The 26,337-nt window shown below is 43.1% G+C and overlaps 1 protein-coding gene across 1 annotated transcript; it reads left to right on the top strand.

Moving 5' to 3' along the window:
* Window positions 1-910: 910 nt before the first annotated feature.
* Window positions 911-23,765, top strand: fscn1a (fascin actin-bundling protein 1a). Its single transcript, XM_028600097.1, has 5 exons — window positions 911-1,957; window positions 16,001-16,157; window positions 18,877-18,998; window positions 22,553-22,720; window positions 23,502-23,765. Exons 1-5 carry the CDS (start codon window positions 1,117-1,119, stop codon window positions 23,708-23,710), a joined length of 1,497 nt encoding a protein of 498 aa, XP_028455898.1. The 5' UTR covers window positions 911-1,116; the 3' UTR covers window positions 23,711-23,765.
* The last annotated feature ends 2,572 nt before the right edge of the window (window positions 23,766-26,337 follow it).

Consider the following 26,337-nt stretch of genomic DNA (forward strand, 5'->3'; position numbering starts at 1 on the left):
TTTGAGTATGAGAAGATACCAGTGTGATCTGTTTGGCCTCTTTGTTTATGGAGCCGGGCCTTTCCTGCCCTCTGATGTGCATGCTCAAGCCATGAATAGAGCTTTGTGTGTGGACACACACACACACACACACACACACACACACACACACACACACACACACACACACACACACACACACACACACACACACAATGCTGAGTCTATGCAGTCACGCAGGCACACACACACTGCCCTCATGATTCAAATGCTGAGTCTATCTGATCAGTGTATCCAAGAGAGAGAGAGAGAGAGAGAGAGAAAGAGAGAGAGAGAGAGTGATATGATATCAGATAGTGGAAAACAGATTCCCTATATGTGAATGATTTTAATGTTTCAGCCACTTGTTCACTGCTGCTACTGATGTTCACACCATACTTCTTAACATACTTTTTTTTTTAACCTAATCTTACTTTACTTTTTATTTCTTGCACTTTAGCTATGTTACCTTATACACTAGTTTTATTTGCTCTTATTTGTGCCTTAAATTTGACTGCGAGCAACTAGGCCTACAACTTAACAATTTCCCTGAGGCGAACAATAAAGTGTTCTGATTCTGAGTAAGAGGTCTCTTTACTTTTCAGCACACTTCTACAGCTTCAGTCGCAGCCTTTCTACATTTCTCTGCCTCCACACTATTTTGACTAATAAGATTAAAATAAAAAATCTACTTTGACTTATAGGCTACATGTGATCAAGGAGGGCAGAGATACGAGTTGTGACATTTTGAGTTAAAAGCGAAGGAAAAGAGAAATACAACTTTAGTCTATCTCCCAGATTTCGGTCCCTCTGAGGAGGCGTGGCCAGCAGCACGACGTCACTGATGGTTATATAGGCTGCAGCTGTGGCGGCGTGCTCGCGCTGCTGAGACAGGCAGAGCACCGAGGACCGTGCGCGCGCTCACAGACTCCCTCTCAGCCACACGCACACTCCCCAAACAAAGAGAAGCACGCGAGGCAAGCACAGCATCCTACCCTTTCAGCCGCGAGCTCACTTAGCAGAACCGCCTCCCCCCCCATCATCCCTCTCACACACAGAACCGGTCCAGGTCCGAGGCTCGAGCGCACAGAACCGACAATGACAACTAACGGCGCGACTAACGGAACCAGCGACATGCTGCAGATCCAGTTCGGTCTCATCAACTGCGGGAACAAATACCTAACGGCGGAGACCTTCGGCTTCAAAATCAACGCGTCCGCCTCGAGCATGAAGAAGAAGCAGATTTGGACCCTGGAGCAGAGCGGCGACGACTCCACCGGGAACGTGTTCCACCTCAAGTCACATCTGGGCCGGTACATCGCCGCGGATAAGGACGGGAACGTCACCGGAGACAGCGAGACCCCGGGCCCGGAGTGCCGGTTCGTCATCACCGCCCATGATGACGGCCGCTGGTCCCTGCAGTCCGAGCCGCACGGGCGCTACCTGGGCGGCACCGAGGACCGGATCATCTGCTTCGCCCAGACCGCCTCCGTGGCGGAGAAATGGAGCGTGCACATCGCCATGCACCCGCAGGTCAACCTTTTCAGCATGACGCGCAAGCGTTACGCGCACCTGAGCGGCAAAGTGGACGAGATCGCCATCGACCGGGACGTCCCGTGGGGGGTGGACTCCATGATAACGCTGGTGTTCCGCGAGCAGCGCTACCACCTGCAGACCTCCGACAACCGCTTCCTGAGGAACGACGGCGAGCTGGTCGCCGCCACGGACAAGAGCACGGGCTACACGCTGGAGTTCCGCTCCGGCAAGGTGGCGTTCAGGGACTGTAGCGGCAGGTACCTCGCGCCCTCCGGGCCCTCCGGTACCATGAAGTCCGGGAAGAGCGCGCGCGTGGGCAAGGACGAGCTGTTCGTGCTGGAGCAGAGCCACCCACAGGTCGTGCTCACCGCTGCCAACGAGAGGAACGTCTCCACCCGGCAAGGTGTGTGTGTGTGTGTGTGTGTGTGTGTGTGTGTGTGTGTGTGTGTGTGTGTGTGTGTGTGTGTGTGTGTGGTTAAAGTGATGGAATGTCATATACACACACGCACTTAATTACATCCTAACCGTAGGATATAGGACATGTCAATGACCTAGGCCTACATATTCACACACAACACATGCTAGACAGTGGCGTGTTTGGCCAGAGTCCCCATCCTTATACATTATGGGCCTATGTAGGCCTAGCTATCCCTCAAAGTTCAGGGGAAAACCCACACAAACGGAATTGAATATACGAGCTGATAGAGGCACACTGAGTAGCCTATGTGGCCTGTGTTGGCTGTAAGTGAATTTTACACAGACAACCGGTGTGATAAGAGTGTTACCAAAGAAGTACACAGTCCTCGGCCCTGTGAACACATACAGCACCATGTGCACGTGTGCCATCATTCAAATGTAAAACGGTTCTTAAACTGGCGAGAGGCTTGACTGGCAAAAAGCAGAACAGCTCCACGGTTAGAGGAGAGGAAAGGTGCATGGATCATGTCTCAAAACCAACCAGATGTTACCAAAATGACTGCGCCAATTCCTTGACTCCAGATGTTTTGAGAACAGATACTTGGTACCTTTTTTTTAAAAGAATACACACATATCATCCCATAAAATATATATATATATATATATATATATATATATATATATATATATATATATATATATATATATATATATAGAAGCATTCCTTCCACTTGGTCAGATCTTTATTTATAATGCAAAACGTTAACACGAACGAGCTATCTGAACAGGATGTCTAACATCAGTATTTTTGCACTGCCCTGAGTGGCATGGCAACCCAAAATCTTCTTGGGTATATCTTTTTCCTGCAGCTTTAAAAAACAGCTGAACCCTTTAGACATAAATGTATAGTTCAGATATTAACTGGTTAGTGTGTGTGTGTGTGTGTGTGTGTGTGTGTGTGTGTGTGTGTGTGTGTGTGTGTGTGTGTGTGTGTTTTCAGCTGGAAGAGTAGGCAGAGATACAAGCTTGTCCCTCCACCTTCTTCCTTCCTTCCTTTCCTATCCTCCCTCACCGCTTCTAACTTTTTCCATCTCTTCCTCGCCACCACCTCCTTTCACCTCTTCTTTCACGGTCTCCTCCTATTTTCCTTCGTGTCTTCTCTCCCATCCTCCCTTGATCACTTTTCCTCCTCTGCCTCCTCACCCCCTCCCCCACTCCTCCCTGCTCCACTAGCCTTCAGGCCTGGCTGGCTGGGTCATTATCAGTGGCATCCCTCATGTTGATGGGTGACTAAATAGATAAGCAACCTTGAATTTCACCAGAGCACTTAAAGGTTCTAGAGCTCTAAAAAACCTCCCTTTTGAGTCAGCACAACAACAAAAAAAATCAACGCCTGAGAAAGCACAGCGACTGTACCACTGACTGTAATGAATGATAGGAATAAACTAATTAAAGCTCTCTAAATCTATATTTAATGTCTGGTCAGAGCAACGCGCGGGTGAGAATACCGTGTGGTTTAGTGGTTTTGCTTCTTCTTTTCAGAAAGTATGATCCGTCTATCCTTTTATTTTCCGCTCCTGTCTCTCTGTCACACCCTGAGCCTGTTTCGTTCTGCCTCCCGGCTTAACATGTTCACATGTTGAGGGGATATTTATCCATTTTTCTCTTCATCAGCGGTTACTCCTTTTTATTTTATTTTTTCTTCACAAATGGGGCTTGGTCTCGGACACAAAATGGAGGCCGGTTTTGAAGGTGGAGGTTGAATCCAAAAGGCTCGCGCCATGAAAACGTGAGGCTGTAAATGCTGCCGATTCTTAAACGGATCTGTTGGAATTAGATGAGGATGTCCTCTGGAATGGGAGCATGGATTGCATTTAATCCCCAAGTGAAAAATGGGATTGCTGTCTGAGGGACATTTTGCCAAATCAGATTGTCTCACATTCTGGAGGGTGTAGTTCAGTGAAATGCCACAGCAACATCCTGCTCACACAAGTGTGTGATACTCGCACTACATAAGACTAGGACAATCGAGATGAATACATTTATTTAGGATTTATTTAGGACACATGTCAAAGCAAACTCATTTGACTGGACTCTGGTTTGGTTTTGCCAATGTTAAAACTTTCATATCTTCAGCTGCAGCTCTAGATTCATTATTGATGGTCATAGGGTAGGGCTGGGTGATATGGAGAAAATCAAATATCACGATATCGATACCGCAACGATATTGTAGTGTTGACTATTGGTGCTTTTACAAAATATTTACACAATGAGATTTTTGATAAATAATCATCAGTAATGTGGATATAATGACTAAGTGGGTAAAGGCAAATAATAGAACAGTTACAACAGTCTGGTAAGTTCAGAAAATGACATCACTCTACTGTAATGCAGCCTTTAAAACCAGGAAAAGACAACACTTGTGCCATATTACGATATCCAAAATCTAAGATGATATCTAGTCTCACATCACGATATCGATATAATATCGATATATTGCCCAGCTCTATCATAGGGAAATTCTCTACGATGTGTTTCCTCCACAGAGGTAGAAATGGACCAATCGACTGGCCGGACAGGTAGCTCACCTTATCGGCCATTATGATGACAAATCCACGTTAAAAAGGTGCTCAGTGGAGCTTTATTGTAAACAATGTCATGTTTACCTTCAATGTTTCTCACCAAAACGCATCGTGTATACAGTATCTTCGAGATCTAGCAAACGTGGAGTGCATTTCCCTCTCTGCATTTCTCTTTGTAAATATTTTTTTTTTTAAATCCTGCGTCGTTTGCCTGCTTGCAAGTCTTCTTCTTCTTCCTTTCCTTGCTGGCACACATTTCTTTCCACGATACCGACAGTTTTTTGCTCAGGGTATTAGCATGGACCCGGGGGCAGACATTTGTTGCATGTGCATCCTCGTGTGCATGCACAATACCGACAGAACGGGGACCCAAAAAACATTTGCTGCAACCAACAATATTATTACAGAATCATCTGCCGTTTTATATTCTGCTCAGTCAATATAGTTTGGTCTAGATGTCTTAAAATAGTGAAAAATGACAATCACAATTTCCCAGAGCCCAAGTTATATTTATATAGCTTGTTTCTTCCAAACTGCCCAAAATGCAGATATTTGATTGACTTTGACATAAAGACTAATAAAACCTATTCCCATTTCCGAAGCTGAAACCAATGAGTCGTTGACATTTTATTTTTACTTTTGTCGATTGACTAAAATGACTAAATAGCCTAAACGTTCGGTTCTAAAACCATTACTCCATAGTCCAACTAATGGTCAGATACCTCACAGTAGGGCTGGGCGATATGGAGAAAATCAGATATCACGATATTCTTGGCTAAATACCTCGATCGATATTGCGGCGATATACTAGGGTTGACAATTGGTGCTTTTACCAAAATATGTTCAAACTTAGATTTTAGATAAATAATCATCCGTAATGTGGACATAATGTCAAAGTGGGGAAAAGGCAAATAATAGAAGAGCTAGAACAGTCTGGTAAGTTCAGAAAAGTTCATCACTGCACTCTAATGCAGCCTTTAAAACCAGGAAAAGACACTTATGTCATATTACGATATCCAAAATCTAAGACTATATCTAGTCTCAAATCACGATATCAATATAATATTGATATATTGCCCAGCTCTACCTCAGTGTACCTTTTTAAAAAAAAAAAAAAAAAAAAAAAATATATATATATATATATATATATATATATATATATATATATATATATATATATATATATATATATATATATATATATATATATATATATATATAAGTATTGAAATGCTGTTGACTGGCGGACTGAGTTTTAGTGCCACAGCAGTCCCTGAGCTCATTGTAACTTACATGAAAGTTACCTCCGCAAGATGGGCAGATACCTTGACTTGAGGTATCAGAATTTGTAGTAAAAAGTTGTATCAGTGCATCCGTAATCGGAGGTCAGTGGCTGATATGATGCCTTGCTGAAGGACACTTGTGCTCTCATGTGCAAATGAAGCCATGTTGTCTCTGCTCGGTCTGCCAAGCTGCAGCTCAAATCTGTCCCAAATGAGGAGGTCTGCATGTTTAGAGGAAGACCACGTTCAACTACCCTCCAACAACTGGATCATTGTGACGTGGATTAAACGTTGAGTGGAATTAAACTGGCTCCAGATGTTTTTCAAACCGACAGCTGCTCATAGCTCCTCTCTGCAGCGGCGATTTGCCTGGCAAGACCTCAGCCGACACGGCAGTCTAACGTTGGCTGGCTGTCATTAGCGTTTTGACGCGAGCAAGCTCAAGTGGGTCAGTCCAAAAGCTGCTTTGTCCAATCAAAACTGTTGATTTTGTGACTCGCGCTTCATTTTTATTGACCACGTTCAAGATCAGATCCCGTTTCGACATCTTTCATTACATTAATCTGTCAGAAATGTACCAACACACTTGGGAGGAGCAAATGTATTTGTTCCCATTTATGTTGAGATGTGTACAACTCGTCCCTAAAGTAAATCCTTTTGTTGGAGATCATTGCATGCAGTCTTGTCACATAGAGAACCGAGTCTAATATTCAGTCTGAAAAATATTAGATGCATGTTACAGCAGTCCTTCTGCTTCTGCTGTCCTCATAATTGGGGGCGCTATGCAGTTTTGGCCATTTCTTTGATGTTTTCTTGCTTTTTGCTGTCAGGTTTCTCTATAGAGCCCCCCCTACAGGTTTCTCTATAGAGCTCCCCAGAGCTCCCCCTACAGGTTTCTCTATAGAGCTCCCCCTACAGGTTTCTCTATAGAGCCCCCCCCTACAGGTTTCTCTATAGAGCTCCCCCTACAGGTTTCTCTATAGAGCCCCCCCCCCCCCTACAGGTTTCTCTATAGAGCTCCCCCCTACAGGTTTCTCTATAGAGCCCCCCCACAGGTTTCTCTATAGAGCTCCCCCTACAGGTTTCTCTATAGAGCTCCCCTACAGGTTTCTCTATAGAGCTCCCCCCTACAGGTTTCTCTATAGACCTCCCCCTACAGGTTTCTCTATAGAGCTCCCCCTACAGGTTTCTCTATAGAGCCCCCCCCTACAGGTTTCTCTATAGAGCTCCCCCTACAGGTTTCTCTATAGAGCTCCCCTACAGGTTTCTCTATAGAGCTCCCCCTACAGGTTTCTCTATAGAGCTCCCCTACAGGTTTCTCTATAGAGCTCCCCCTACAGGTTTCTCTATAGAGCTCCCCCTACAGGTTTCTCTATAGAGCTCCCCCTACAGGTTTCTCTATAGAGCTCCCCCTACAGCTTCAGAATAGATATTTGGCAGCTCCGATGTTTACTCGTGTCTGACTCCTCGCTTGGTCAGTCTGCCGTTTCCTCTTTCTCTGTTCCTCCGACAATGCTTTCCTAGCTTTCTGCTTCTTTTTAGCTGGCTCAGCCATGACGATAGTGGGAAAAACTCCATCACTACCTTGCTAGCCGGTTCCTGGATGGGCGTATGTGTGCAGTGCCGTGAAGCAATCCGTTACATCGAGAGACCTGATATCACGCCATACTTCCTGACGCTGAGACCGGCGGCTCGCTGGTCCAAAGTTGCGAGGGTGGTTTTTCCTCTCACAGGCGAGACGAACACCATTCAACTCGAAAAAAAAAGTCATATAACCATTCCAATGACTCCGAAGCTGTTCAGTTAAGGTAAATTAAGCTAAAAAAAAACTGCGTAGTTCCCCTTTAACCTGACCCTGTGCTGTTTCTTGTCTCCTGACCAGAACATCCACTCTCCTCTTCCTCTGTATCATAGATGGTCACAAATTCCCTGAGCGACTATTTAACGACCCTCCATATGGACTGAGACACAATTATCAGTCAGTTAGCCTTGTAGCCCGATGGCCTTCTAAGTGGCCTGTTCTGCCCCTAAACTGGTGTAAGTGAAGACGGAGCGCTGGTTTGTCAGCTAAATGGATGAGAAGCCGCCGTGTCCGGTTGGCTACTGGCGGGACCTCTGAGTGCTGACTGGTGCTGCTGAAAGCGGTATCAATTGTCTCGTTGAACTCTCAGCAGAAATAGGAATTTTTCCCCAAACTGGAACTATTTATTATTGCAGGTGACAGTTTAAACAACCATGTTTAGATTACGATTTGCGGACTCCCATATTTTATTATTTTTTTTTTTAAAGAGTTGAGCATCAAATCAGAGTTATAACCAGGCTTTAAATTGTGTGTGTGTGTGTGTGTGTGTGTGGAGAAAGAAGGTGACATAAAACTGAGGCTTCATGTTGTCTGGCCATGATTCAGCCCTGACACCCTTTCTGTATCCTTCACCCTCCCGCCGGCAGGAAATGGGACATGACCTTGGCTGGTGTGAGTTAATCCCTGCAGGGAAAAGGGGGAAGATCTGCTCCCTTTGCAACTCATCAACACACACAGTCACCCAATAGGAAAAAAGGAAGAGATGCAATCAATTCATGACTCCTTGGTAATGTCCACTGGCTGTGACATGCTGATGCTTAATGTGCTTATAGACCGTGTGTGTGTGTGTGTGTGTGTGTGTGTGTGTGGCACAATATGAGGAAAAAATGGGGTATACAATAACAGATATTAAAGCGTACTCAGTTCTGCTGCTTTCAGTAAACTGCTTAAAATACAAGAAATTGCTTGTTCAATTAAAAAAATATTTCCAACTTTCTTTATATTGAACAAATTGAACTGAACACAAAAGGCACCAATAGAAGAATGATAGTTGCATTTTAAAGTGCAGTTTTCTACCAATACAGTAATCTCTTTTAACCAGCCTAACTCAAGAAAAGTGTCTTTCGCAATGTGATTATTGCGCAAGTTGATATTGCGATGCAATAACAAAGTGTGTGTGTGTGCGTGTGTGTGTCAGGGTCGCTGCCTCGCGCCGACTGCAGAGCAGTAAGCCTCTCCTCCTTAATGTCGTCTACTTTATTATAGGTTAGACTTCAGCTGGTCTCCAGTGTGTCAGTGTGCTCTGCTCGGGGTGTGTCTCCACATTAATGCCCTCCTAACTTACAGTCCAACTGTTCTTCAGTCGATTTTTTTTTTTTTTTTTTTTTTTGTACAACACACTGAACACGAAATGGGGTTGGAATCAATTTACCAGAAGATTTGGCACATCCCCAGGCACAATACTGTATCTCGCATGTCTGACCTCGTTGTTTTGCATTTGTTAGTGGGATTATTGGAGTGGTGTGGGTTCAGTTTGTCCATGCTGTGTGAGCAGAGACGTTTACAGCATTCAGTGTGTAGGCTGGCCGGTATGTGTGTGTTTTTGTGTGCGTGTGGATCAGAACAAAGTCTGATGATCTGCATCCCCGTTTGTGCCCTAGCTGGTCGCCTCCTCGGCCGGGCCTGCTGAACAATAGGACGCACACACACACAACTGCACTTGATACAATCGCGTGCATTCACAGCAGGCCACCGGCGCTGGCTCACAGTAACCAAGGCCAACAATCTGTGCCTGCCGCCATCAGGCTGAATGTGGTGGATGGGGTGGACAGGAAGATAGAGGGGTTGTTTTTCAAGTGTGTGTGTTGTGCTCTGTGTTTGGTGTGGTTTGGGTGGATTTTGGATGGGTGGTCACTTCTTTTGGTGTGGTTTGCTGAAGAGGGTGTGGGGCTGTGTGTGGGACCCCCTTTCCTGCTCCTCTATTAACCCTGTAAGCTTCACATATCTGGGAATATAACGCTTTCCTGTCTCTGGGTCACGGCTGGGGCTCTGTGGGACTCAGGGTGACTATTTTGTCTCTGTCAGTATTGTGCGTGTGTGTGTGTGTGTACTCGCCAGTGTTTTTTCTTTCCTTGTGATAACTTGTGTGTGTGCCTGTGACTTCAGTAAAAAGAGACAAGCACCACATCCTATTCACAGACAGAAAAATCAACTGTCATTGTTCAAAATATATAAAGGTTGGTCAATATGTTGATAAGAGTAAAAAACCTCGTTGTCCGCTCCTAAAAAAAAAAAAAACTCACCCACATATATTCAAATAAAATTAATTTTTGGAAAATAATGTATTCAAACCAGCTCGTTGTTGTTCAGTTCACCGTACAGCATGTAAAGTGTCTTTGGTTAGTTTCCTGGTGTATTTTCATATAGTGAAATTTAGTTTCTCCCTCAGTGTCATGTGAAAAACTTGGTGTCACGATGATGCCTGACTTTAACTAGTGTTTAAAACTGTATGACATGCCAATTCGTATGCCATTATTGGCGTGTTGTTTTCCTAAACCCAACCCTGTTTTTCTATTCCTAAACTCAACCGGTTCTTTTCCTAAACTCAACCGTAGCTTTCTTCTCACGATAACCCATTTTTCAAGTCATGATGTCACATTGCCTTTTATTAATACATGTCCAGAATTATGGAGATTTTTGATTTGACAATGACGAGGAAGCGGACTTCCAAACACGTTCTGAACATAGAAACATTTAAAAAAAAAAATTGTATAAGTAAGTTACGTTTTTTTATTAACTTTATTCTTGAGAGCTAAAAGTATTTAGATCATGAGAGAAATGGATCTTGCACTGAATCCTGTACAAATGACTTAGTAGCTCTGTCAGGCCAGAGTGTCTCAGGTACATATTACATATTTCTAATAAGACCGCTTTCTTGCCAAAAGTTAGACAAAAAGATTGAAACCACTCGTGTCTGTATGATAAATATGAAGCTACCCTCAGGAACTGGTTAGCTTAGTTTAACATAAAGCCTCAAAACGGGGGAGGAAACGTCTAGCCTGGGTCAGTCCAGATGTTGCAAAATCTGCTTACCAGCTCCTCTAAAGCTCCCTAATTAGCATGCATTTGAACATGTATGAACCTACGCGCTTACATTTTGAATTAAGAAAAGAGGTTTAGTGTTTGCTTTCTGCAGCCTTGGTGCTCTGATGGAGAAAATATTTACATAGGTTTTTCTTCAAAGTTAACTTTTCTCAATTCAGGTATTATTAACTCTGAACTGTTTATTATTATTATTATCATGTTTTATGAGTCAAAGTCCATGCCCTCAGGTTTTGAATAATGACTTAAACATCACAGATTACTTATGCTCACACCTTTTTGCAGCATTTAGGAACAAACCACCTGGTGACGTAGGGGAGTCAGTAATCCCCCTGTGAGGTAGTTGTGGGTAGAAGCATCCAGCCGACTCCCTCTCCTGCCACAGTAATCAACGGGCTCTCCATTACTGTACTAGGGGAATGTGTTGGCCGAGCAGGAAGCAGCGAGGATTAGAGAAGAGTTCAGTGATGGGACTGATGATCCTGCAGGCCCACTCTCTTTTCTCCTCATTTCTCCTCCTCTGTGTTTCGCTAAACCCTCCTGTCTGTTGCAGCTAAACTTACATTTCATCTTGTTTCACCCCCTCCACACCATGTGGCTCCCATTACGTGTGTGTGTGTGTGTGTGTGTGTGTGTGTGTGTGTGTGTGTGTGTGTGTGTGTGTGTGTGTGTGTGTGTGTGTGTGTGTGTGTGTGTGTGTGTGTGTGTGTGTGTGTGTGTGTGTGTGTGTGTGTGTGTGTGTGTGTGTGTGTGTGTGTGTGTGTGTGTGTGTGTGTGTGTGTGTGTGTGTGTGTGTGTGTGTGTGTGTGTGTGTGTCCCAGTCCCACATATTTCTGCAGAAACTCAATCTATCCGCAGAGGCCAGAGTTCCCGAGTTGACTTTAGCGGGCGCTCGACAGGAGAGGAGTGATATGTAATGCTGTCAAAAGAATACAATATTGTATCGCGATTAATCGCATTAATGTCATAGTTATCTTGCAATTAATCACATATTTTTATCTATTCTAAATGTCCCTTGACTACTTCTAATTTTTTTTTTTTCTCATTTTAATGCTCTTATCCGGCTTGCTTTGTGCTTTTGTTGCCTGGCTTTGATGAGGGGGCGGAGAATTGGCCATCAGCTGTGAGCTCGGCCACCAGCTGTGTGCTCGGCCACCAGCTGTGTGCTCGGCCACCAGCTGTGTGCTCGGCCACCAGCTGTGTGCTCGGCCACCAGCTGTGTGCTCGGCCACCAGCTGTGTGCTCGGCCACCAGCTGTGTGCTCGGCCACCAGCTGTGTGCTCGGCCATCAGCTGTGTGCTCGGCCATCAGCTGTGTGCTCGGCCACCAGCTGTGTGCTCGGCCACCAGCTGTGTGCTCGGCCATCAGCTGTGTGCTCGGCCATCAGCTGTGTGCTCGGCCATCAGCTGTGTGTTTGGCCATCAAGTGGTATTTCAGACTTGACGTGCTGCGATGATAGCTCGGTTAACACACGCATCACTTTGGTCTCGTCAATGGAACCATTTGGTAACTTTTTAAAAGTAAACTTTCCATTCAGAATCTTATTGGCATCCATTTCAGCGTCTCGCGCTCGCCATCCACTCCAAACCTAACATTAGCCTACTACTCTTTGGCCGGCTCGCGAGCCCAAACCAGTGTGTGCGGCGGCGTGGTGTTGTAGTTTTTCTAACGTTACAAAGTTTGCTAGGCCAAAAAGAACGTTAATCTCGCGATAAAAAAAAATCAACGCCGTTAAAATGGGTTTGCGTTAACACCGTTAACGCGTTTAAGTGACACAACTAGTGATGTGTATTTCTTTCTTTCTTCCGGACGCATTCTTTTGCGACTAACACCTTACGTAATACTTTTCTGCGACTTGAATCTTGGTTACTTTTAACATAAAGTCAATCTTTGGCTACAGTTGGAGTCAAACCATGTACAGCTTGTATTGAGACCGCATGTGTTGTGTTAAGGGATGGGACCATATTGACCAAGGATGTTGTGAAACTGTTGGACTGTATGAAAACTATTGGACTGGGGAGTGCGGCTGGTCTTTGTTAGGCCCTCCCCAGAAACATTCATATTTTATTTGGACCCTTCACTTGACTTAGAAAAAACACCGCAACACTCCCAACATGTCAACATTATCTCTACTGCTGGTAAAGATAAAGTTTAATAACTTGCATTCATAAAAATCCATTGCTTTCTCTGTTTTTCCACGGACATGATGCATGGCACTACGAGCACAATTTAATTATGACTTAACATCAGACAGCATTGTTGTCCTATGCATAAATGGCAAAGAATGCATTAATGACCCATTGCACACACTAAAGTCATCATTTAAAACTGTCATCCATTTATTTTAAATAATCCATCTGTCAAAATCAAATGGAATATAAATCTAAAGAGAGAAAACCAAAGGAAAAAACACTCTTGTTATCTCCAAACATTAGGCATACCCGATTTTAGCAAAAAAACAAAAAATATCATAACTTCCAAAAAAAAAAACTACTTTCAACTGTGACACACACATGACATTGTTCATCGTCAACTGAATTTTAGGCCAGATTTCCCTTTATTTTTTTAGGTTTTCAACGTGGCCACTGCAGCCAGTAGAGAGGCTGTGGGAGAACAAGAAAACATGGGGCAAAATGAGCTGAAGTGGGGGAGGGAGTCACGCATGAAAAGGGAGACGGATGGGGAACACATGAGCGTGCTGGTTTGTTTTCTCAAACACGTCTTTCTTTCTCTCTCTCTGCACACATTTACACAGCAGTCCAACAGACAGTCCATCTCTCTATCTCTCGCTAGCCATAGGTCCATCCACGCATGACCTCATCATATACAGTACAATAGCACGCATTGTGCTGCATGAAGTGTGTGTGTGTGTGTGTGTGTGTGTGTGTGTGTGTGCGTGACGGGAGTGGTACATTAGAGGGGTTGTGTACATAGGCGGAGTTTGACATTCGAGCCAGGGGGGGGGCAAAAGAAAAAAAAAAAAACTTAACATATGGACAAAACAAACATGCTAAATAAACAGGTTTATTTTTTTAAGCAGATTTGAAATTGCATTGTAACAATTTGAAACCTCGAGCTCAATTTAGTTAAAAAAAAAAAAGAAGTCCATAACACATAATTCTTGAGCAACAGATGCAAAAAAATCCACAACAATCTCCATCCCCACAGGGCAGGCACACACAGCCGCTCTGCTGCTGCGCAGGCTGCACGCTTCTCTGTTCACAACGCTGCCTGTTCTGCTTAACGTGACAAAGCTTAACGTGGTTTAATGTACCTCAACAACGATCACCAAATGTATCATGGCCATATCTTGAAATGAACACTTATGCCTGTCAAAAGAATTTGACAGGCTATGGCGAGGAAAAAGCTTGTACCTAAACAATGATCAATGATTCTCAAATTTCTCTCATATTGCTCCTCATAACCACTGAAAACTGTCAAAAAATCTAACCAGAAATGTGGTGATGATTGATCGTTGTTTAGGTATATTAAACCACGTTAAGCTTTTTCACGTTAGGACTTATAAAGCCCATGAGAACCGTTGGGAGTCAACCAACAGCTGCTCCGCTGCCCTGCTGAAAATGTGAAGCAGAAACGCTAAATGTCAGATAACGTCCATAATAATTGGACTTTGGGTTCTATTTTTTGACAGTTTTCCGTGGTTATGACTTGCGCGAAAGAGAAAAAAACGTATGCGTCATTGTACCCAGCACTTCTGGAAATGTACCTCCGAATGCGTCTCTGTCCCCAGCACATTTCAAACCAAACTGACGCCCTGGCCACGGCTGTGTTGGAGCACAATAGACAGACGGTGGCAGAATGCCCCGACACTTAAATTCAACTAACATGTAGCTAGGTTAACAGTGAACAATCAGTGTTGGACCTCCAGTCTGTTGAGATGCCTCTCCAAACGCAGAAACCAAGCGCAATCGCACCATAAAACGTTAAAACACGTTAAGAAAAAAGATCAGTATTTTGCCGTAATCCAATGACATGAAAAGAAAGTAATCCACAGCGATCAGTAGATTCACAAACAGAGTCACGGTGCATCCAGCAAGGCATATACAAGCGTCCCATTCACCAGTCAGCTCCAAACAGGTGAACGAGGTGAACTTCGCCGTTTAAACAAAGTCGAATAAAACGTATAAAAGTCCAAATCTACACAAAACGCGCATTCAATTAGTAAGCTGACATTACATTTATATACATGGCATTTAGGCAACCTTTATTGCAACGTTGGCATGGTAAAATGTCCCGACTAGTGCAACAAGTTGTTTTTTGCGTCCTGCATATGCGTCGACAATGGTCTCAGGTGAGAGGCAGAGCCCTGAAAAAATATTATTTTTACTAAAGCAGTAGGTCTATATGAAATCAGATGTATTACCTATCTCCATTTAGTTGTTTTGTGTTTTTAAAGTATTTATAAAATATCTGGTTATGTAAGAAGTAATTATTCCACTCATTTTTGAAACAATGCAATTACCCGTTGCAGCTACCAGGGCCCCCCCCTGGATATGACACATGCCTTTGGTGTGGGAGATCTGGGTTTGATTCCCTCTGTGATACATCAACCAATGTGTCCCTGAGCAAGACACTTAACCCCTAGTTGCTCCACCTCTGACACATATAGCAATTGTAAGTCTCTTTGGATAAAATGTAATGTAATAAAGAGATGAATCCTAATGACATCAGCATGCTGACGTTAGCATTCAGCTCAAAGCACTGCTGTGAGTACAAGGCTGTTTCCGACCTAATAAATGACCTAAACAATTAGTTTCTTATTAAAAATAGTTTGGGATTAGTTTTCTGTTGATGGATTGACCGTTTCAGCTCTAGCGGTTGCGGTCTACATTCATGGTAGATGCCAGTGAAGTGAAGATTCTTGTGTTTTTTTTGTTTTTTTCTTCTGTGTTTAGTGACTATCGACCATGAAGACTAACCCTTTGAACTGTGGTGGGGTCTGTCTGGACTGTGACAGATGTGGGTGTGCAGCTGTGTGAAATCCTTCACTAATCCAAGCCAGTCTGATGTTGCTCATTTAGTACGTCTGATCTTGACCGGAGGGGGTGGGTGTGGGTGGGTGTGTGTGTGTGTGTGTGTGTGTGGCCGTTTATGCCTCACTGTGTGTGTCTGGACTGTTGGTTGGTAATGGTCATCCTCTGTGGCTATTTGCAGCCCTCACATGTGCGTTGAGCTAATGTCTGACCCACTAGCCTGTATTTTAGCTAAACCGTACTCCCCAACTGTCTGACCCCGCCCAGGTATGGACCTGTCAGCCAATCAGGACGAGGAGGGCGACCAGGAAGTGTTCCAGGTGGAGATTTGTCGCGAAAACCGGAAGTGTGCTTTCCGGACCGCCGCTGGGAAATACTGGACCCTGACTGCTAACGGCGGCCTGCAGTGCACCGCCTCCACCAAGTACGACACACACACACACACACACACACACACACACACACACACACACACACACACACACACACACACACACACACACACACACACACACACACACACACACACACATCACCGTCATGTCTCTTCTTCTCTACTGAGATACAGCCACTCCTGCTCCGATCTGTCTTTGTGACATGACAAAGGTGTGTGTGTGTGTGTGTGTGTGTGTGTGTGTGAGAGGTGAAGAGTGAGTGACCTCATGGCTGTGGCATGTTGTGGGAGATTAAGTGCGTTTGTGCGCAACCTCGACCTGTAGAGAGTGATTTTCGGGGTTTCTGCCCAGCCAGAGTGCTGGCTGTTAAGCCCTGACCTTTGACCCTGTGCTCCTGGATTATTTCCCTGAGGCCCCCTTTTTTATTGTTTAAAAATAGACCTTTTATTTTGAAAATTTGTGTTTTACAGATCGAAGCTGTAGATGTACAGTCATGAAGCAGATATTTATGTACAGGAGTGATACAGAGCACAATAAAAAAACATGAACCAGTAGGGCTGCTCGACTATGGAAAAAAACATAATCACGATTATATCGGTCAATATTGAAATCACGATAATTTGACACGATTACTCGTTAACTTCTGGAAAGATGTTGCAATTATTGTATTTAAACAGTGGAAAAAGTTAAATAAATCAACAGTTGAAAAAACCATACATCTTGCCTTAATACCTTTCCTATTTAAACTTTTTTATTTTTTCATTCAGAACACGAGAAAATAAGAGTTTACTTGCAAAACGTAATGACCTAAATAGTTTTTCTCGATTATTCTGTTTTTGTGATCGTTGGTAGCCAAAATCATAATCCCGATTAAATTTCAATTAATTACACAGCCCTATGATCCAGTATGAGATTGGTCCGAGAAGCATGTGTACCCCTAAATCAAAAATGCATAGTTTTTCTCTTACCTGTAGCGCTATTTATCAATCTAGATTGTTGTTTTTTTTAGCATGAGTTGCCCAGTGTCGGAGATATCTGCCGTAGAGATGTCTACCTTCTCTGCAATATGATGGAGCTAGATGGCACTTTGCTTGTGGTGCACAAAGCGCCAACAAAAATACATTCGAAAAACTCAACAGCAAAGTCTCTTTCCAGAAATCATGACCCGGTTACTCGAGATAATCCACAGATATGGTAGTTCGGTAGAAAGAAACTAGTTCCCACGTTAAACTGCTAACGACCAGGGAAAATATGGATTCATTTTTGATTTTCTTTTTGGGTGAACTGTCCCTTTTTAAGAGCAGAAACAGTCATTAATGCACTGCAGAGCACCCTGCGTGGAAGTCCACCAAATTCCCCCATCACATTCTTGGCATTTGATTTCTCCTCACAGATTAGGCCACAAAAATCTTTCAGTGGTTTGAGGAAACATTTTGGAGAATGTTTCAGAGCATCTCTAATAAAAGATCCATCTAGATCTAGACCTACTCTATCTGTAAAGTGGCCCGAGATAACTTCTGTAATGATTTGACACTATGCATAAGAAGTGAATAGCTAGCGAGGCAGAACGTGACGGCTGTATGAGAAAATTAAACCCTTCGCTGTGCCGAGTGGAAGGATTAACAAAGAACTTGAATTAACTTAATGACTACAGTTGAAGCTTATCCCTCTACCTTGAGCCTACCTTTCCAATTACCCAACAGTTACTTAAATTCTGGGTTAAACCACAGTTCTCTGAGCAACAGGAGTGATGTGACGCGTATTTTAGGCTACAACATTTTTCCGCTAGCTGCCTGTCCCCAGAACACACTGTAAAAAAAACGTGGTCTCTGTAGATAGCCCAGGCTCCACAAACGGCAACAAAAACAAACTGTGCCAACCTGCCCCACGAACCATAACAAACAGTGTTCCAGCCAATAACCGACAAGAAGGAGCTGGTTGAGCCATCATTCAACCAGCTCCTTCTTGTCGGTTATTGGCCCATATTATGAAAAAAATCCCCTTTTTCTGGGATTTGGGGTGTTATTTTGTGTCTCTGGTGCTTCCACACGCATACAAACTTTGAGAAAAAAAACCCATCCATGGTGTTTTGAGTGAGATACGGTTTCTGAATGTGTCCTGCCTTCAGTCTCTGGGTGAGCTGGTCAAAACCTGCACGGCTTTCTACGGCACTAGCCAAAACGCCGGGCTAGCATGCTAGCGGTTAGCCCCCTCATTCTCAATGGCAAAACACTGCTAAAACACACACAAGTTTACCATAATCTTCAAAAGAACTACTTCCATGTCCCTGTTCTGCAGGTATTCCACGCAAAGTTGGAAGTGCGCCTTCGTTTATGAGAAGTCTCCCGACTAATCCTGCCTCGTACTGACTGAAGTTGGAGAAACTGCTAGCTAGCTCATGTAGTCCTTACCTAGCTACTGAGGATGTGTGACTCCCAACAAAGATGGAACAGCAGTGAGATGCCTCACTCTGTAGCTAAAACAGAGAGCTCAACACACAGGGTGAAAAGAGGAGCTGCAGTAATGTGCAGCACAACAAAAATATGGTGTTTTCTGAAAATTAAACCATGTAAACCTATTCTGATACAACCTCAAAATACAATTATGAACCTGAAAATGAGCATATGGGCGCTTTAAATGTGACTGTGTTTACACCTGACAGTGTGCTACTGGATATCTCGCTGCCATGTAAATGTAATTATGCTTTCTATCTCTCATGCCTTTTACTTTCGCTCTGTCTGCGTGCAGGTCAGCTAATTGCTACTTTGACATTGAGTGGCGTGGGAAGAGGCTGACTCTCCGGGCTGCCAACGGGAAATACGTCGCCGCCAAGAAAAACGGCCAGCTAGCAGCCACCATCGACTCTGCCGGTCGGTGAGATTTTGTTGATTCAGCCGTTCAGCCAGTGACACGTAGCTAACTGATTTACAGTGCAGCGCAGGGATTAAATCTTGGCTGGATGTTCCACCAGATTCCAGTGGTTCTGTTTCGCAACAGCAGAATGTATCTGTTTACTCTTTTGGCAATTCAGCTTTGTTGCAATCTTTTTCTTTGTTCTTTTTCCATGTTCCATGCTGCGTTTTGTTTTTAAGTTGATTATCTTGATTGGAAACATCATGAGAAAACTATATATGCAGAGTCACATGAGCTTGCACTGTGACATAAAACGGTGGTGGGAAGTCACTTTTACGTACTTGAGGTAGGCCTACCACATCTCGACCAGCTACAGCAGTAAAATGCACCTACATATTGTATTGCTGCATCAATGTATATAATACATAATCATATATCTGACACAGGGGACATTTAACTGCAGTATAAGTACTTTTACTTTGATACTTTAAGTATATTTGGCTGATAATACAGCTTTTACATTACATTTCCTTAAGCAAGATTGTACTTTTACATAAGTGATTTGGGGGCACATAACCCCACATAAAACTGCAAATTGTTGCTTTTACAATTTGGTTTTTGTACAGAATAAACCAACGAGATCTAACGTGTTCATAAATGAGCTTTAGAGATGCTGGTAGGTGGATTTTGTAACTTTTGGACAGAGCCAGGCTAGCGGTTTTCCTCAGTTTACACTGTTTGTGCTAAGCTAAGCTAACCAGGTGCTGGCTGAAGCCTTGCATTTAATGGCCCGATATGAGAGTGGTATTTTATGGAGCTAAATCGGGGCCAAATGTTTTGTTCATTCGAAAAAAATATATATAGTTGAAAAAATAAAGCTTGAAATTGAAAATTTAAGTTTTGGTCAAAACTTGGAAAAAATAAAACCATGTATTTGAACTAAAAATAAGTATACCAATTTTTCTTTCAGTTTGAATAAAATATAGATTCAATTCTGGAATTATTTTGAATAAATTATAAATTTTCATTTTTCACTTTTATATTTGTTTTCAGTTCCACATTTCATGTTTTCAGATTCAAAAGTAATTTTTTTTTTTTTTTTCAAATCTTTTTTTTTTACGGCTTCAAATCTTTTTTTTTTTCGTTTCAGATCTGTTTTCACTTTCAGATATTTTTTTTTTCGCTGAGACTTTTGGCCCTGATTTGGCGTGGGGGCGTGGCTTCAACTCAGAGGGCGTGGCATTATGAGTGACAGCCTATCAAAGAAGGCAGAAGACTCCTCTTTCATGTTGACTTCAGGAAATGGTGTTACTGTGAGAACTATGACTGAATGCTTTCTATCCACTATATACACATGTGATTTTTACTTAAACTGATGCCAGTGACAAAGTTCCATTTAAAAAAATGTTTTGGACAACAAATGGTACCAATTACATTATAAGAGCAATAAACTGTGCCAGATTGTGCAGTTCAGCAGGAACAATGACTTCTCCCACTTCCATGTATGACTTATAGCACCACAGTATTCACTGGCACCAGCCCACAGGTAGGACATGTGAAAGATATTAGCATTTTTGAATAGATACTTTGACGTTATTATCCCTCAGTGGCATTTTTTTGTGATTAACACATAAAAGGAAAATAGGTGGACAGCTGGACAAAGCTGGCAATCAAGCATCGCTAGCACTAAAGTTAGCATTAACTAACGTTAGCTTCACACTAGCTGGTGTTTTTACACTAATTTCAGTGTCCAGCTCAAGTTTTTTTTACTTTAACGTGTATTGGTCTTTGTTAACCTCGGTTTGTCAGAATGACCATAACTTGACACTGGCTGCAGTGAAGAAGGTCTCCTTTTATAGAGTAGACAAATATGACTTTACATTAATGCTCTGACCTGATAAATTACGTTTTACACTATAACGTTACATGTAACAGCATGACCAGGACAAGTTATGTTGTTTAAACTAACCATGAAAAGGTAACACTAGCAATGTTAGTTATCTATAATGTTTTACATTTATAAGGCTGTACGGCTGCAGGCAGCCACTGTCGAGTTATGGTCATTCTGGCAAACAGAGGTTAACAAAGACCACTACACGTTAAAGTCAAAAAACTTGAGCTGGACACTAAAATTGGTGTAAAAACACCAGCTAGTGTGAAGCTAACGTTAGTTAATGCTAACTTTTGTGCTAGCGATGCTTCATTTCCAGCTGTCCACCTATTTTCCCTTTATGTGTTAATGACAAAAAAAATGCCACTGCGGGGATAATGTCCCAAAGTATCTATTCAAAAAGGCTAATATCTTTCACATGTCTTACCTGTGGGCTGCGCCAGCAGGTTGCCTTGGCGGAGCGGACGCTATGCTGACTGCCGAGTGAATACTGTGGTGCTACATTCAATGTCATACATGGAAGTGGGAGAAGTCATTGTTCCTGCCGAACTGCACAATCAGTTTATTGCTCTTATAGTGTAATTGGTACCATGTGTTGTCCAATACAATTTTTAAATGGAACTTTGTCACTTGCATCAGTTTATTAAGTAAACATCACATGTATATAGTGGATAGAAAGCATTCAGTCATAGTTCTCACAGTAACACCATTTCCTGAAGTCAACATGACAGAGGAGTCTTCTGCCTTCGTTGTTAGGCTGTCACTCATAATACCACGCCCCTCTGAGTTGAAGCCACGCCCCCCACGCAAAATCAGGGCCAAAAGTCTGAAACCGAAAAAAAATTATCTGAAAGTGAAAACAGATCTGAAAACGAAAAAAAAAAAGATTTGAAACTGAAAAAAAAGATTTGAAGGCGTAAAAAAATAAGTTTTGAATCTGAAAACATGAAATGTGGAACTGAAAACAAATATTAAAGTGAAAAATGAAAATTTATAATTTATTCAAAATAATTCCAGAATTTAATCTATATTTCATTCAAACTGAAAGAAAAATTGGTACACTTATTTTAAGTTTGAATACATGGTTTTATTTTTTCCAAGTTTTGACCAAAACTTAAATTTTCAATTTCAAGCTTTATTTTTTCAACTATATATTTTTTTTTCAAATGAACAAAACATTTGGCCCTGATTTAGCTCCATAGTATTTGTCTTCTCGGCAAGAAAGCAAATAAACATATTTCACAAAATGTCAAACTGTTCCTTTTTAAGACGCGCTCACACAGATGTTACAAACAGCTGATGTGAAGACTTTGCGCTGGGTGCTGGCATTAGTGCATCAAAGCTGAAGCTTTCACTTTGTGTTGCCGTTTCTGATGAGGGAGCTGTTGGCTTCCACGCCTCTCTTTTTAGGGCATATTTGAAGCCAAGTTGCTTTGCATACATTTTAAATGAGATGTATGAAAACCTCAGCACTTTAAGTTAAGAGTAAACTGCAATACGATGCGCAAGTTTAGCGCTTTGAATGTACAGATTATGGTATTCAGAAAATTGGGTCTAAAGTGTTTTTTAATTGAATTTCAATCAATAATTAAAGCATTTAGTGAACTAAACGCTTTGAGGTTGTTGTGTCTTTTACTCCGGCGCTCCAGTAAACGTGCTGTGCCCCTCGTCTGTCCCCAGGGGAGTCCGAGGAGTTCCTCATGAAGCTGATTAACCGCCCGATCATCGTGCTGCGCGGGGAGCACGGCTTCATCGGCTGCAGGAAGGTGACGGGTACGCTGGACTCCAACCGCTCCTCCTACGACTACTTCACCCTGGAGTTCAGAGACGGCGCCTACAGCCTGCAAGGTCAGTTTGGGTGTTTTAAGCTGGCAGCAGAAGGACCGGTTGACTACTGTTACACAGCCGGCAGGACCTATTGCTTGTCGGAGCGCGTGGAGGAACCTCCGGCAGGCACACGAGGGATTAAATCATTAACTCCCTTTATGGATTTACATTTGTGCCAAAAAGAGGGATTTGATTCTGATAATTTCCCCGCCCTTCACATTATGTAACAAACAAAGCAATTTTAAGCCGAACCTTTTGTTCCCGCCTCCATTTTTTTTAGAGACTCCCGCAAGGAAATTACATTTCCAGCAGCAGATTTTAGCATCTTACAAAACATTCTTTAAATAAAAAAAAGATAGAAAAAATACAGTATAAGAATAACAATAAACTTTTAGCTAAATATTTTTACAAAAATAAACAGTAAAACAACAATAAACTACAGATAAATAAAGATAGATATATAGGACTGTGTATGGTATTGTGTTATTATACAGTTATAAATAAATGACATTTAGCATAAATTAGCTGTTAAGAGCAGTTAGAGTGTCCAGGTATGTATGTGAGTAGATTATTAATAATTTATTGCACAGTGTTCTGTTCTGTCCCCTTTACCCTATTTCCTCCTCCCCCCGAGTGAGGAGTTGTACAGTATGATGGCATGAGGGACAAAGGAGTTCTTGAGTCTGTTGGTCCTACACTTGGGAAGGAGCAGCCTTCCTTTGAACAGGCTCCTCACTTCACACCCTCCCCCCATCTTTCCCACCTTTTCTCCGTCTCAAATCCGTCTCCTCTCCTCCTGCAGACTCCACGGGGAAATACTGGATGGTGGGCAACGAGCAGTCGGTGGTGAGCAGCAGCGACACGCCCGTCGACTTCCTCTTCGAGTTCTGCGACTACAACAAGCTGGCGGTCCGCCACGCCGCCGACAGCAAGTACCTCCGCGGCGACCACGCCGGCGTGCTGAAGGCCAACGCCGACGACCTGGAGAGCGCCACGCTCTGGGAGTACTAAGGGAGGCTGGGGGGGCACAGCCCGTCCCTTGCATCCTCTACCTATTTACCCCCCCACCACCATATTATACCCCGTACCTATGACTTTACATGTTGATGAACTGCACACGGAGAACAGGACGGAGGAAGAAAGCAAGGAGACACTCCTGTTCTCTCCTGCCTCCCTTTCCTTCCCTCGACGCCTCCCTTCCCGGCTCGCTCTGCAGCGCCATCCTTTATTTGTTGCCATAGTAACGGTGGGGCTGTGCACTTTTTCTGCTCCGATCCGGTTCGCTGCTCGACCCCGCCACTCGCTCCTTCCTCCTCGCCTTGCGGCGATTAAGCCGTCCCTCTCCCAGAGCAGAGCCCCCCCCACCCCCACCCCCCCACGTCTCTCTATTGTCTGTGTGAGCAGCACATGGTGGCAGTATTTATGGTGTCCGAACCTGGTCTGCTAGATCCGTCTCTACCTGACCTAATCTCGCAAAACGGATCCGCCATCAGCGGATAGAATCTCCTTCAGCTGCTTCCTGTCGGCTGGGTACACGAGACGGAGATGGGGTGGGGGGGTGGGGGTCTGTTTTTGTCCGGTTGCATCACGTAGAAACCCTCTTTCAGACCAGGCCCGGTAAGTTTGTTTTCATGAGCAGGCCCTGGTACCTCTGTGTGATGTAATGACTATGTGATATAACTGGAGTGGATCTGATGAAAGATATCGAAGATGGTGTAACTGATTACCACCCCTTATTCATCTCAACTGTAAAATATTCAAATGTAAACTAGTTTCCCGTGTTGTTCTCTAGCTGTGTTTTCATTGGTTTGCCGGGGATTTTCCAAAACCAAACAGGATGTAGGAAGTAAAAAAACAAACAAAAAAAAAAAAAACACATCACCCCTCCACACTCTAAACCTATTGTCCCGAGAACAGTATAAAGAAAATAGAAATGGTGCGGCGACATACTGTATGTTTACTGCACTCACCTGTACTTACTGCGAGGGGAAAAAACAAGCACTCCCTGATACACAGTTGGATTTCTTTTTCTATGTCCAAGGCACAGACATTATCATCATAGCATCTGGGTGACATGATTTCTAGACCCTTTTGAAAGCTGCTTTTTGAATCCTTCAACTACACCCAGACCTCAGCCTTTATCTAGACCAAACCTTTGATACTGGATTAACCGATCATCTCACACACACACACACACACACACACACACACACACACACACCTGACCAAACTGGAACCTGGTGCTACTAACCCATGACATGTTCAGAAATGTTACAGTCCTGTCGAGCATCTCCCACACTGTCTGGACCAACAGATGGCGATTACGTGCTGCGTCCCTGCCCCTGCACTTGAGAGCTTTGCCATATAACCGAAGGGGCTGAAAGAGTGCCCTTAATAACCTAAATCTGCTTCTTCTTTAGTTTTAATTTCTGTCTGAGCTTTGAAAAGTATCTTGGCAGCCTTTACAATGAGATAGATTTTTTTTTTTTTTTTTTTTTTTTGGAGACGGCATATGTTTGGAAAAAAGAGAAAAGAAGCAGACTTTAAATTTGTCGTCTATTTAAATGAAATGTCTGTTATGCAGTCGTTTTAGCACAATGCGCCTAGGGGTCCTGCCCTCTCTGACTCTACACCCTTCAGCTTTCTCCATAACACAAGCATTGGTTTCTGTCTACTGCTTTTTATAATACAGCAGAGATGATCTTGGCACTGGGAATTATTGGGCTCTTCCATCTATCATCATCATCATCCTCATCCTCAAGCATTCCTCTGGTGTGAGCATCAGTATGGAAAACCAATCATTGTAGCTCCGTGAAATGATACATGATTGTAGCCGACTCCTCAGCAAGTCCGACCAATTTTCTCTGCGAAGTTTCGAGCGTTTGGGAATATCGAGTGAATAAAAGGAGCGGTTGTCCTCGGAAAAGCCTGCGTCTCCAAGGTAACCAAGACCAAGGCTTAGACAAACTGATGTGGAAGGTTAAACATGTGGTAATGACTGTGCCTTACTCTTGAGTTTTTGGGCAGTAGGAAAATAAAAAGATTTAAAAAAATCCACATCTTTGTATAACTGGAACTTCTTTTTGTATTATTATTTTATATAATTTTTTTGTTTTGATATTGTGGATTAACCTCTCTCGTGCCATTGGTTCACCTGAAATCCAACGACCAATAAAACAGGGATTTGGAATGCTACATGTCTCTTTCATTCTTTCTTTTTGTCCATTATTGATGATTGTTACTTTTATTAAACTCAGTGTTCATATTTAGTTGAAAAAGTTGTCCACTCACATAATGGTTGTTTGTTTGCTCGAACGAGTTTATAAGCTCTAGCTAATTCAGCTTATTAGCAGATGAAAACTCCATTGCCAGCTTTTGAGGTTTTTTATTTTAAGATTATGTTTTGGGGCATTTTCGGCCTTTATTTTTGACCGGAAAGCCGAACACATGAAAGGGGAGAGAGAGGGGGAATGATATGCAGCAAAGGGCCACAGGTCAGAGCCAAACCCTGGCCCGCCGCGCCGAGGAGTAAAGGCTCCTATATACTAGACACATCCAAGGTGGCGTCAAAATGACGGCGCGCCCGATTTATAGCACGTGAGCAGAGGTCGCACATGGTTCTTTTTTTCTTTTTTTTT

The sequence above is a fragment of the Perca flavescens genome, chromosome 15 (assembly GCF_004354835.1).
Source record: "Perca flavescens isolate YP-PL-M2 chromosome 15, PFLA_1.0, whole genome shotgun sequence".
Classification (NCBI taxonomy): Eukaryota; Metazoa; Chordata; class Actinopteri; order Perciformes; family Percidae; genus Perca; species Perca flavescens.

Coding starts and splice junctions, on each gene's coding strand:
- fscn1a (XM_028600097.1), top strand. CDS start 1,117: ATGACAACTAACGGCGCGACTAACGGAACCAGCGACATGCTGCAGATC. Junction 16,158..18,876: donor CAGTGCACCGCCTCCACCAA/GTACGACACACA, acceptor GTCTGCGTGCAG/GTCAGCTAATTGCTACTTTG. Junction 18,999..22,552: donor AGCCACCATCGACTCTGCCG/GTCGGTGAGATT, acceptor GTCTGTCCCCAG/GGGAGTCCGAGGAGTTCCTC.